Genomic DNA, 14003 nt, shown 5'->3' on the forward strand with positions numbered 1-14003 from the left:
GGCATCTAAAAAGTCTGAGTAAGAAAAGACAGTAGAAAAGATCAATGTCCATATTCATCTATTTTACATTTCAGTCCTTGGGAAGATGTTGTGCTAAAGTTATTCTGGAAATGCTACCCTTTATGAAAGCTTATTTTTCATTACCCACAGAGTACATTTAGTCACATAATTGCAGTCACTCTCTGTTTTTATTAGTTGCCATCCCCAGCCATTTTACACTAAAAAAAACCCAAAAAAAACTGATTTTCCTTTTGACCTTCATCAGAAGATTTCCAGTTCACATTATAGTAAATATAATACCGTTTACTACATCTTGCTCTATTCTATGCAATTGCCAAGACTTGAAGTTTAAAAATGCTTAGTGTAGCCCATAACTTGGAGAGGTTTTTTTTTTCCCTACTTTGCTTTAAGGTTTTATTTATTTTGGTTTATTTCTATTTTAATTCCAAATATAGATTGTCTGTTTTCTTGCCAAGGCAACTGTTTTTCAAGTTTTACACGTAGCCTCCCCCAAATCCAGCTAAATTGAGTTTTGAATGTTTTATTTGCAAAACTTCCTGGCAAATGATGCTGTAGAATAAACCTTCTTAGTACAGTGGTTCTCACATCCAGTGCACTCTTTATACCAACTGTGTTAATGCTCCCTCTTCTTCCCTGAGATGAAATTCAGAGGTAGTGCCACCTACCTACACACACTGCATTTTAAGTCAGCATAATGCTCTAAATGTAATATAAGGAAAAAATTAATCAAATACGTATTGCAACATAAATATGCTCATGCATGGTAACCGAAGAGGTGATAATGGAACAGTTTTAGATGCTGGCACGTATGAATAAATAGAATTCAACAGCAACAAATGCAAAGTAGAGTTAGGTTGTATCAGTGCTTCAAGTACCATGAGCAACACTATCGTAGGCAACATTTTCCCAAAATCTTGGTAAGGTTATGAATAATGCACCTGCGCTTGATTTATTCTATTTGGTAGTTGCAGTCATAGAAAGTTGAACGTATTTTAAAAATATTCAAGAATACTCTGTATTTATTTATAAATCAGAAGATTCTAGGATCAGAACATTATAAACCTCATTGTTTGCTTGTTTTATTTACATGAATACACAGGACATTTGAAGTTTAGTGGAATGCAGGAAAATTCTTTTTTTTTTAAATTAAAGTACAGCTACTATGTGTCAATTTCTGGTGTACAGCACAGTGTCCCAGTCATGCATATACATACGTATATTCATTTTCATGAATGCAGGAGAATTCTTAATCAGGGCTTTACTATACATATTGAAGGGTGGCCAGCATTCTTGACCTGCTCCAGGTGCAGCCCTCCAGTCTTCAAAACAAATACGCCTCTGTAGCTTTGTAAACTGCCTCTGGGGGCGTTACATGTTCTGCGAGAACCACTGCTGTAGAATGTGAGAACAGGACTGATACTCTCATTATAATCTTTGTTCTGTCAAGTCCTTACAGTTTATGGGTTTGGCCAAAACTAAGCCACAGTGAGTCATCCATTCAGAATGTCTCATTTGCCAAAAAGAAAATGCACACTTTCTAAAAATTATCTCCATGATTGTGCTCAAGATGTTCTCAGAAATTGTACACCTATTGCCAAAGCTGAACTGGTTTCCTAGTTACCTGACCTGTTTTTATATTTCATAGTTGCCTATAACAATACAGTGACAGACTTGTGGTTTCAGAGTTAGTGTTTATGTTCCAACTCGCTCCTCTCCCACTATAGTTTCTCTAAGGTTTGATTCTATGTGTTGTCACATTTGTTATGCCGAACCTGATTTCTTCATCCACTGTGATTCCTCTTTCAAGGAAACCTGTAAGTATCTTTAGAGATTAGATACAAATCTAAATGTGAATTCTCACCTGCCATATGCTAATTAATGGAAGATTTAAATTTAATGTCTTGTTTATGCCACTAAATTAATTCTTTTGTACCTTTCAATTAGTATTTCCTTCCTTTAATGAGTAAATCCTTGTGTTTCATTTTGTTTTGGTTTATTTTTTCTTTCCCTGTTACAGAGATTAACCATTCCAAGCAGTTGCCCCAAGAGTTTTGCTGAACTGTTACATCAGTGTTGGGAAGCTGATGCCAAGGTATGTACATATTTTGTTATTGTTATTGTTCTGAAATTTCACTTGTTTGACTTTGAGTTTTTAAAACCTGTGGTAATAAAATCCATTACAAAGCAAAGCTGGATTGCTGCTCCTCTGAGCCCCAGATGGACTGTGAAGGCCTTCTGTTGACATCTGCTTGTCTTGATCCCTGGAAACTCATTACTGGCTCTTTCTCACAGCACTCTGGCATTCTTGAGTCAGTCAGTAAAAAAGCATTTATTCCCTTGTTTTTCGTCTTTAATAATAACTGTTACACCTTCGTGTTATAAAAACGCTAGCACACGGTGCTTATTGTATGCCAGGCACCCTGTGTCCATTAACTCATTTATTCCTCGGAGTAGCTCTGTGAAATAGGTACTGTTATTAACGTCATTTCACACGTGAAGAACCAGGGCACGCAGAGGCTAAGCAGCGAGCTCAAGGCCGCACAGCAAGTAAATGGTGCAGCTGGAGAGTGAACCCAAGCAGGCTGACAGGAGTCCCTGCCGGTGACCACATCGCCCTGCTGCCTCTCTAACCAAAGACCAGGCAGGAGGAGCACTTCTCAAGAATCTTGATGTGCGCTCCCTGTGGAGTTTCGGGGATGTTTTTTAAGGCTGTCACAATAGAGTTGGAGAAATTCCAAAATTAAGGCTTTCATGTGGTTATCACATTCAAGCACGGTTGGCCCATTTCCTTTCCCTGCAAAGATAGGTTTAAAAGACTCTCACATACATGCGGAAGTGTTTACGTATAAAATGATAGGCGAGGCTTGGATTTGCTTCCAAATAAAGTGGAGAGAAATGGATGACAGTATAGATTAAATAAGATGGGCCATGATGATTTTTTTTTAAACAGAGAGGCCACATCAGAGGCCACATTTTTTTTTCCTTTTTCAGTTTTATTAGGTAGATTTATAACAGTTTGCACATATATATTACATTGCATGTAAATACATGTATACAATATACTGCACATGTTTTTTTAGCTTACATATATGTACTGTTCATTGTTTCTAAGACCAGATTAGAGCTTTAGCTTTTTAAATTTACATAGTTATCAAAGGAATAAAGCCAACCACAAAATAAGAATCAACAGAATGCAGTAATCCAATCATAAAGGACAGTCAAATGTGCTTACACATATTCAAGAAATCAATCATCTAAGTTATAAATAATAAGTAGTTCATTTGTGTCCTTATTTTTTTTTTTTTAGATTCCACATATAAATGATACCATACGGTATTTTTCTTTCTCTTTCCGTGGGCCATGATGATTTTTGATATGATAGGTATATGGAGGGTCACTATATTGTTCTCTCTACTGTCTTGTATGTTTGGAATTTTACATAATAAGAGTTAAAAAATAAAAATAGCCCTCACAGATTAAACATTACAATGAGAGACACTAAAAAGAACTAAAATTTTATAGTTCAAATTTGTTCAGTTTTTCATGGAAACAGATGTATTACAGACTGACCGTTTGAATAGAGATCTAAAAAAGACTGAAGAATGGACTTTCTTCCTTAATTTAAACCCAGTTTCTGTCTGACTGCCAAGAAGAATTAATATTGATAACATACAGAGCCATCCCCTGGTGTCTGCGGGAGGTTCCAGGTTCCAGGCGGCGGAAGGAATCCGCGGATGCTCAAGTCCCTTGTGTAAGCTGGTGTCGTTCAGCCACACACACCCCTTACCCGTATCCGCGGGTTCCACTTCGGCGGATTCAACACTCTGGTTTGAGTCCCAGCTGGTTGAATCCGTGGATGTGGAAGCCTGCTGTTTGTCTATCGGCCGTAGGTCATAACCAGTTGGTGAGTATGGGAGTTCGTGTCACACAGCATTCACGTTGAGTCATACGTAACGTGCCCCAGCACGTTGTTCCAGGCCACCAAGTAGGAACAGCTGAACACCGCGCACGACAGCGCGGCCAGGAGCGCGGCAAGGGACGCGGACCTGCAAGGGACGCGGACCTGCGAGGCCCGCCGCCCGCCCCTCACCCCCCGCCCCGCGCTCCCTGCGGGCTGGGGTGCCCGATGCTTTGTCTCGGAAGAGTTCGTTGTCGTTTCTGCCCACCCGTGTGCATGTCACCTCTGCCCTGATAAACCAGAAGCCTCAGTCTTTGCTTTCACTCCTGTTCACTGAACTACCTTCACCCTTTTAAAAGTTCTATATTGACTTAGTATTGTTTTTTATGAAAGAATTTAACATTGGTATTTTTATTTAGGATCGTTAACTGTTTTTATTAGTCTTTTTATGACAAAGTTCACAGGTTTTGAATGGCCTGCACTGCCCCTGTTTAGGCCCTGTTTTAGTGTGTAATTTTTCAGACTACGGGGATTTTTAAGCATTAAGAGAAATGCTAGCACTTTGCAACTAACCCGGTAGAAACCACAAGTGGCTATGCGCAGGCTTGCTCTAGAACATTTATTTTATGCTGCTGAAATACTTTTTCATACTGTACCAATTACGTGTCCATTGTGGCACTTACAGTCATTTTGGTAGTATTTTTCTCTCTGACACTTAAATAGAAATTTCACCTGAAATTATTTGCACTGAATTAGATTAATGCAACTAGATCTTTATAATTCTTATTATATTTCAGTATGCAAAGCAGGTTTTGAATTTCTTAATCCGAAATTCTGTACTACATTAATTAAAATTCTAAGCCTATGCATTTATGGCGCATTAATTAAATGATAGTGTTAACACCTGACACAACAAGGACGTTAAGCCCAGAGTTGATGCCATGAGTTGGCATGTCTTCATTTAACATGTAGTAAGCTAACCCTTCTTTAAGGCCAGAGGAATCTTGTGTTCTAGCCAGGTGAAATATGAAGGAAGTTTGAGAATGATTTTTATTTCCTAAGATCATGGCATTTTATTCTGATACAACTGATAAATGCCCTCTATATTTGGTTTGATTAAACATCCAGCTGACATTTCCAACTCCCTCGTTGCTACCTCCTCTATACACACCATCCACACCTTCCTTATTCCCTGATCATGTTCTTTTGTTCTTTTCTCCTCTGATGACTTACTTTGTCATCAAGCCTTCCCTGGTGATTCCGTTTACCCCAGCCCATGCCAAGTGCTCCTTTTCCTAAACCACCGTCTGGGCTGCTGCCTCATCTTGTGCTGTTGCATTTTTTAAAACTATCTTTCTTCTTAAATGGTTTACAGGCTGTATGAAGGAATAGAGCTAGTTTTTATATATTTCCCTATAGCATCTTCTGTAAATTTAGTAAACAGATGCACAGTTTGTTGTTGACTAAAGTGGCCAGACCAAGGTTTATTTCCTGAGAGCGCATTTTAGTTCTTTGGCTAGGAGTTGGTGCCAGTCCTGTGCACCTAGCTAGAGCAATAGTGGTTACAATCTTTTGTTTCTTTTTTTCTACTCCTTAAACTCTAGAGTATTAACATGTATATTAAAGTATTCAACTCACCTATAGAGATGTGTTCTTTTGCAATGAGGAGGGGGAAATGTATACAAAAGAAAGTGACTATTGGGTAAATGCCCGGGGTCATTCCAATGGCTTCCACCAGGGGCTCAAAATATTTTATTGAAGAAAAGAAGGAAGTAAAGGTGGGTATTGGTTCAAGCTCTAAAATGACATTCCTAAATCAGGAAAAATGATCATTCAAGCCCTGAGTTTGATAGAAGGTAATATCTTTCCTTCAAAGGATAAACATTTTGGAAGGTTTAAGAGCGTAGCACCTGGTTCTGTAATTTGCTTCCTGAGTGATACTAGGCTTCGGAGACTGATCTTCCTTATCTATAAAATGAAGGTAACAAATAAATAATGTGTACTGATGCTTAATACATGATCCTAGTGGTGCCTTTTTAAGTAAGCAAAGCCTACACAATACATAAAAGGAACCTAAGCACCCAAAGGAAGATCTGAGACCAAATCCTCTGTAACCAGAATACTCATAAAATATCACCACGAAATTCTATGTTGTTCTTACTGTCTAAATGTTCACTTTGAGAATTTCCATCTGAGAGCATATTCTGGCTATAAAATCAAGATTTTTCTAGGGATGCCATCCAATTACAAAAAAGTTCCACCTTATCTGAAGAATGATTAGGCGTAGGGAAGAATATTAGGCTTTAAAAATTTATTGGCTCCTCTTGCTGCTTTTCCATGAAAAATGAAAACCTTATATTTATTATATAATTAGTTCCTGTGCAAACAATTAAAACATTTTTCCTTTTGCAGCCTGACACATGGTGGGAGAAATTAAAATGGGAACAAATTCAAATAAGGCAGGCAGAATTTTTTCAGATTTCCTACTCAGGCATTTTTCTCTTTGTGTATTAGAAGGCTTCATGTACATCAGTGACATTTAGCTATTTATGCCCTGTTTTTAAAACACACCCACCCCCACGCACATACCCACACACGCCCTTGAAAGAGTACAGAAGGGGCAGAACTCAGGTAAATATCCCAGTTTTATATTCCTTAAAAAATTGCCTTTCTTAATGTAGGAAGTACTCAAGTCCTGGAAGCAAGCTACCTCAGCATTCTTTCTTATTTTTGTGCTCCTAAATTAAAATTCATGTTTTAATTGCTGCAAGTGTAATTTGTTCAGAAATGGTATAATTATGGGGCGTGATGAAGAGAGAATGTGCATCATCCTTTTATTATCTTTCTCGTTTTTTGTTTTCAGCTTTTGTCTCAACCTGGACTAGAGTCGAGAGACTAGTGTAGTTTCTGCTAACTAAAGAAACACACCTAAGCACTGCCTCTTCCATTTCTAGTAAACCATACCTGAGAGTTTCCCAGCACCAAAGCTAGTTGTAATGTGAAATAAACATTGAGAACAGTGGAGTTATGGTGGCTATGAAATTGGGGGATTTTTCTCTGAGCACCTGGTGTAGGAAATTTTATTAGTTCTGATAGATTGGTAAGTAGATCTTCCCCCAACATTTTATTATAAACATTTTCAAGCATATGGAAAAGGGCAAAGAATTTTACAGTCAGCACTATAGGTGATACCTGTAGGTACACTTATCACTCAGACTCTGCCGTTAACACTTACAATACTTGCCTTACCACGTAAATTTTTAAAGACTTAACTTTTTTCTTTTGGGAGCCCTTAATCATACCCCAAAGAGAGAAGTAGTTAGTACTTTCCTTACCTGGAAAAATACTGTCATCATTCCAACCTGAGGCCACATAATAGAAAAATGACGTCTGAGTCTATTCTTGTGGATAATTGATTAAAAATGAGTATGGTTCCCTAAACCTGAGCAGTCTGACAGCTGTGAAATAACTAAATCAGGACATTCCATCATCTTTTCCATTGGTATGGTGACTTGAGCTTATTACTTTGCTTGTGGATTTTCTCTTAAAGATCTACTTTCTTAAGCCCCAGAAGGTGATTATTTTTTTTTCTTCTTCTTCTTCAGAAACGGCCATCTTTCAAGCAAATCATTTCAATTCTGGAGTCCATGTCAAACGACATTAACCTTCCTAACCAGTGTAACTCATTCCTGCACAACAAGGCAGAGTGGAGGTAGGTGGCCTCGCACCTGAGTCACAGCCTCTGGCTTTTAGGAACCTTGACTGATTTCAGCCAGGAAGAGAACCTGAGAACTTGATGACAGTCCTGATTTCTTAGAAACTAAGGGCTTTTTGATGTGTTTTGTGTGTCGAAATCTTTTCCAGTGCTGATGGCCCTCCATCTCGTATGTAAGCAGAGTGCCCCTCTAAACTTGCTGCCTTATCACGTGTCTAAGTATTTGGAAAGAATATTGAAACCATATCTTCTGAGACAAAAGACAGTTACCAGACATTTCTCTGTGCACGCTCCGTGTTAGGAAACTTTGGCCTCTGTCCAGGGAGTAATAAGAATACTGTCTGCCTGGAAATTTGTAGAGCACTGCATCTGTTGGTGGAAGAGGTAGGGAGACTGTAAAAACACTTTTAAAAGGAAACTTCTGATGTTAAAAGTCCTATTAAATTTTGTAAAGTGTAAACAAACATAGTAATGAGAAAATTGTATTGTGTGGGTGGAAGAAGTAACCCCGGGTGAGACATCTGATCCTGGTCACATGATGCACGAATATAAATAGCATGTTTGGGAGCTAACATTATTCCTCCTTGACTCAGCAGAGATTCAAGTAACTCGTCTCTGCAGCTGATAGCTGTGGTAGGAACATAACGCTTGACGCCACCTGCCGATGCCAAATGAGTACTGCATGCACTTAAAAAACGGACTCGTTTACTCCTGTGATTACACATTTCTTTGGACTTTGATTGGTGTTTACAATAGCCTTCTTGGTTTTTTTTTTTTCTTTGGAAATCTCTAAGAACAGTGAATTAAGTGAATTTTTATTTAGTGATTCAAAAGTAACACTGTGTGCTTAAGTCTAGGTATTTGTTCTGGGCTGAAATAATTAACAAAGCAAAACATGTAAGTAATATTTGTTTCCTACTGTATCTAATCAGATCACTCCCCTTTCAAATCTGTAGAAGGGGCTCCCATTACTCTAGGACAAAGGCCAAAATACTTAAGATTCGCGCTACCCTCTGTGCTCTGGCGTCATCTGAAGAGCATCGCTCTGCCCCTTAATTTCTGCCTTCGCTCCCTCAACAGACGCATGTTTCTCCCTCATTCGGAGTCCTTGCCAACGCGTTCATTCTTGTTTCAGCGATACACCACCCGGATGCCCACACCCAGCTTAGCTCCTCCTTGTTGTTCAGATAGCAGCTGAAAAAAGTACTTCTTCAAGGAAGTGTTTCCTGATCCCTGACCAGATGAGATTCCACTTTATGTCCCTTGAGAGCATCTCCTTCATAGCTTCTACTGCCATTGAAATTAAGAAGTAATTCTGTCAGAGAGGATATAGCTCACGAGGTCCTGGGTTCGATCCCTAGCACCTCCTCTAAAAATAAATAAGCCTAGTTTATCTCCCCGCGCAAGATGGAAAAAAAAAACAGTAATTCTGCAGTTTGTTGTTTAATGTGTGTCCCACTGGCTAAAATGTGAGAGAGTCAGATTACCTCTATTGCTTATCTCTGTGACGACAGCATCTAGAGCATGTCTTGACCAAAGAAGTTGCTCAGTCATTGACTATATTTTATGGGGAAGGAAATACTATGGTGGTAATAATATTAAAAGGTATCACATAAACAACAAGTTCATGCTGTATAGCACAGGGAACTATATTCAATATCTTGTAATAATTTATGGTGAAAAAGAATATGAAAACGAATATATGTATGTTCATGTAGGACTGAAGCATTGTGCTGTGCACCAGAAATTGGCATAACATTGCAACAAATAAAATAAATAAAAAGTTAAAAAAAAAAGACATCACAAAGTTACAATAGAGAATGTAAATACGTAAGTTAATTTGTTTGCTTTGAAAGAGATGCTTCGTACATTCACTCACTCAGAATTGGTTAAGCCTCTGCTGGGGAAAGGTGTCCTCTAGGTGCTGGGCTGTGGTGGTGAGCAGAACAGTCCCAGTGCATGTGGGGCGTCCAGCCTTCGATGACTCAGTACAGATATACAAATAACTGTTTCACACTATTTTGATAAGACACGACAGAGGGAAGACTGGACCTCTGAGAGTATGTAACCGTGAAATCTAATCTAGTCTGAGGATTTAACCAAAGGATTCCCTGAGGAACTGCTGTTTGATCTGTTAGCCAAAGGATTAGCAGGAATTTTATACTACTATTAATACCCATGAGCTAGCGGGTCCAAAGTATGTCAGCAAAATCAGAAACCACGGGGCACGTTGGTAAGTTTTCTATATAAAAATGTAAACCCTCCGTAAGGCCCAAAGCACTACCCACAGTAAATAAATTTCCGAGACAAATGCCAGACTGTTACAGCGTTTCTCCCGATGCGACAGGTCAGGAGTTCAAAGAGTTTTTGGTCTCTGGACTCCATGACACTCTGAAACATTATTGAGGGCGCCAAAGGGCTTTAGTTTAAATGGGTTACATCTGTCAGTATTTACCACATTCAAAATTAGAGCTGAGAAAATATTTAAATATATATTTACTGGTTCATCTGAAAAACAGTGGTAAGTCCTGCCTCTGCCCTCAGCCTGTGGTGCTATCACAGATCATGAAGCTTCTGGGAAATCTGTACACTTAGGAGAGAATGAGAGTGGAAAAGGCAAATCACATCTTCCTGTTCTTCTGAAACCTGGTTTAACCTCGCGAATCCTTTGGGAACCTCTCATGGGTCCCCAGATCACACTCTGAGAACCACCGTGATAGAGTTTCTGTCTTTAAAATAACATTCCAATTAAAATATCATACTAAAGGGCCTGAAATGGCATTTCAGTAAGGGGAAATCACGTGACCAATAAACATACGAAAAATATCCCACCTCACTTAGCAATCAAGTAAAAGGGAGCATAATTTATTCATCAGACTGGCAAAAAATTATGTTATCAAAGTTTATAAACTTCCTCATACTTTGCTGCTGCGAACATACTACCTTTCTGGAAGACAGTGTGACTGTGGAGACCAGTTGTCTTTGTCATTTTATCCTAAGAACATAAATGGGAGGGCTATGCAAGGATGTGTATGTATGCATTTGTTTATCACAGCATCATTTAGAACTGTAAAACTGGAAATGGGCATCAAGTAAAATAAAAGATTTTGGGTTTCCTGTGGTTTTTATGATTTGAAAACATTATAGTGTCTCCATACACAAAATAGTATGGAGCCATTCATGATAAGAAAAATCTGATACATGATTTAAAAATAGAGGCTACAGTCCAGTATGTTTAGAATGATTCCATTTATTCTAAAATAAACATGTTTATGCGTGTATATATGTGTGTGAGTACACAGAGAAAGTATAAAAAGATCAGTGTTATCATTGTGTAATGAGATTATGGGAGAATTTTCTATGTGTATGTCTTCGTTTTCTACAGTAGACCTGGATTCATTGAATAACAAATTTATATTTTTTTAAATGCTTCCAGCTGAAAAGATGAGAGGAATAAAGTTGGTGATACATTTAAGTACTTTAGTAAAAGGTAATCAGTTCCCTAGGGGGCTTCCTCTTTGGCTCTCCTTCAGGAACTAGTTAATCCTGAGAGCTGGAGAGAGACTAGCTACCTTTACCTGAACCAGTAAACCACAGTTTGAGAAGCAGCAGAGCTGTTTTAAGTGAACTTGGCAATTGGTTAAAAATGCGAGGCATAGTCATATTAGCCAGAGTAACGGTAGTGAACACAGCTGTCATTTATTACAGTCTTAACTCAGATGCCTGTTCTTCATGTGGATTATCTTTTGTATCCACATAGCAACCCTAATTTACATCACAGGTGCAAAATCGAGACCTGGACAGGTTGGCCAGCCTGCCCAGCACTCACACCACGTAAGACAGAGCCCGGACTGGAGCCCCAGCTCCGGCCCCACAGGCCAGCTGTGTGTGGCGCACACTCTGTCTGCAGTGCTGTCCCGGGACGAGTGGCCAGCATCGTGCTGTCCGCCCAGGTAGCCTGCAGTGTTCACCCGACTAGGTTCCCTTTTAGCAAAGAGAAATCTTACAGGACATGATGCTTTTAGGTTATGATTAAGGCAGAAAAGCCATTCCACTCAGTATGCCAAGTGTCAAGAAGAGGGAAATGTTCTGTCAGGTCATCTGGATGTTTCAAAGGGCGACACAATCAGACGACTCCTCTCCCTCCCCCAACGCGTGTCTGGTGTTGGAAACCATGCACCAAGGGTCCAAAGTGGGCTGGGGAGTTAGAGTCTCAGTGAAGGCAGACTCCAGTCCTGTTCGGGTGTTTCTGGCAAAAGCTTGTTTGCTTGTAGAGCTGCTTCTACACAGAGATCAGATGGATCTTCTAGTCTTACTGAATATTCTGAAAATTCTTTTTATAACTAGCTTATTAAAAACCACAAAACTATGTCCTTTCCTTTGACCTAATAAGTGATAAGAAAGAAATTTCCTGGCAGACCTTTCCCTGTTCATCACATTCAGCTCATTTCTCCTCCTGTTGACTTATTAGCAATAGTGGCAATGAGCATTAAGAGCAGAAAATGCGTCGTCTCATGGTCACGTTCTCAGTTCTCACTACCTCTTGTGATTGTCTGCAGACCTGCGGTTGTCTGCACTGAGTGAGCTCTGTGCTGCTTTGATGGAGCAAACAGGTCTCTGTCTCTTGGCAAAACAGTTTTTTCGTTGCGTTCTTCCTTGGTGATCAGAATGCTCTCACTGTGGCGCGCCTTCTTAAAAACCAAAAACGGGGGAGGGTACAGCTCAGTGGTAGAGCAGGCGCTTAGCATGCACGAGGTCCTGAGTTCCATCCCCAGTACCTCCATTAAAATAAAAAGAGAGATTAAGAAAAATTAATCTTTGCAATTTAGATTTTTGTCACAAATTATTTAATTTAATACATAACACTAACTTTAATACATATATGATCTATTTCTCATGTACTATATATCATATAGCTGTTTATACAAATTGATCTTTTATTTCAAAGCAAGTTTCTGTCTAATAAAAGAAGGTAATTATAGCTCCTTCCCTGTTTTTGACATATGGAAAATTGATACTAGTTGAAGTCAACCTTAGGTGGATATGGTTTAAGAGAAAAACTGTAATTTTCAGCAACTAAAACGCTTAAACCATATTTTTAGAGAAGGAAATTTATGTAAGTGCAGCAACCAAACACACTTGATGCAAAACAATGCATGAAGAAAAACAGGGACCAGCAAGGGGAGCAGCTGTCTGTGTGCTGCCCTCCAGGTTGGGGTTACATCTCTCAGGGGATAAGACCTTGAACCCTGCTGTCAGGATCCTGGGGCATCTGGGGGAGCTGTGCTGGGGAGCTGGCCCTGAGGGGATGGACCAAGGAAGCATATTTACTCAGCCAGTGTTTGTTTTCCTGTGTCCCAGATCTCAGCTTACTTAGCTGTTGATCTGTTTTCCAGTAGGGCTCAAATCAGAGTGGGCTCCCAGACCTGGAACTTGAGATGAATTCTTGGCTTAAATGACAAGTGAAATCGAATGTGTTGGCCACTTACTGTGATCAGAAAGAACATCAGTGTGCTCAGTGTCCCAGGCCGGAGAGCCGGGACTGGGAGACCTGGGACTGGGAGAGCCAGGGCTGGGAGACCTAGGACTGGGAGACCTGGGACTGGGAGAGCCGGGACTGGGAGACCTGGGACTGGGAGAGCGGGGACTGGGAAACCTGGGACTGGGAGAGCGGGGACTGGGAGACCTGGGACTGGGAGAGCCGGGACTGGGAGTAGGCAGCAGCCCTGGCCACTGACCACACCCCCTGAGTCTGCCCAGCTCTGCTGCCCCCTCTTCTCACCCTCACTTACTGAAGTTGGCTCTTTCTGTTACCAAAGTTTAACCTAAGGTTTTCCACACTGCGTTTTTATCCTTCAGTCCTCCCTTTGAAAAATAAAACAACCTTATTTATGAATGGGCATAAAGTTGCTGTCTGAAATATCAGGGATAAAATTGAGATTTTATGGTACGGTCATAATTTTGAGACTGCAGATTTACTGCCTTTCTCGAGGGACTCTTACGTGACTAGACTTAAATGGTTTTATAATTTTCATATGGCACCGATAAAAGGGACAGAGGGTTGACAGCAGCTGCTTTTACGCTTACTGTACTCCTTCCCTTGCTCTGAAGTCCTTTGCCAGCAGCCGACAAAGGACAGCGTGGGGCTCAAATCCAGAACCCTCTCAGTAAGCTGTTCCCTGAGTTGGGTTTTGCCAGTCAGTACCTAGGACTTTTTTGTTTTCATTTATTTCTCTCTATCTACAAGGGCATTGGAGATAGGCTGTCCACTTACTCTGGTTTTCCCTGAATGTGAAAAGGCAGGTTTCAGTTACACAGGTTCATTAACTTAGATGTGGGGGCTTCCACCTTCTGCCGTCGAGGTGTTCA

The 14003-nt window shown here is 40.0% G+C and overlaps 1 protein-coding gene across 6 annotated transcripts in view; it reads left to right on the forward strand.

Annotated features, from left to right (window-relative positions):
• The window catches only part of MAP3K20 (mitogen-activated protein kinase kinase kinase 20), a 158292-nt gene that overhangs the window by 95659 nt on the left and 48630 nt on the right, over positions 1-14003 (forward strand). For all 6 annotated transcript variants that reach the window (XM_072961177.1, XM_072961179.1, XM_072961176.1 and 3 more), the window contains exons 9-10: positions 2039-2113; positions 7525-7631. In XM_072961177.1, the coding sequence (XP_072817278.1) occupies positions 2039-2113; positions 7525-7631 (182 nt within the window). The remainder of the gene's footprint in view (positions 1-2038; positions 2114-7524; positions 7632-14003) is intronic.

This window comes from Vicugna pacos, chromosome 5, assembly GCF_048564905.1.
Source record: "Vicugna pacos chromosome 5, VicPac4, whole genome shotgun sequence".
Lineage (NCBI taxonomy): Eukaryota > Metazoa > Chordata > Mammalia > Artiodactyla > Camelidae > Vicugna > Vicugna pacos.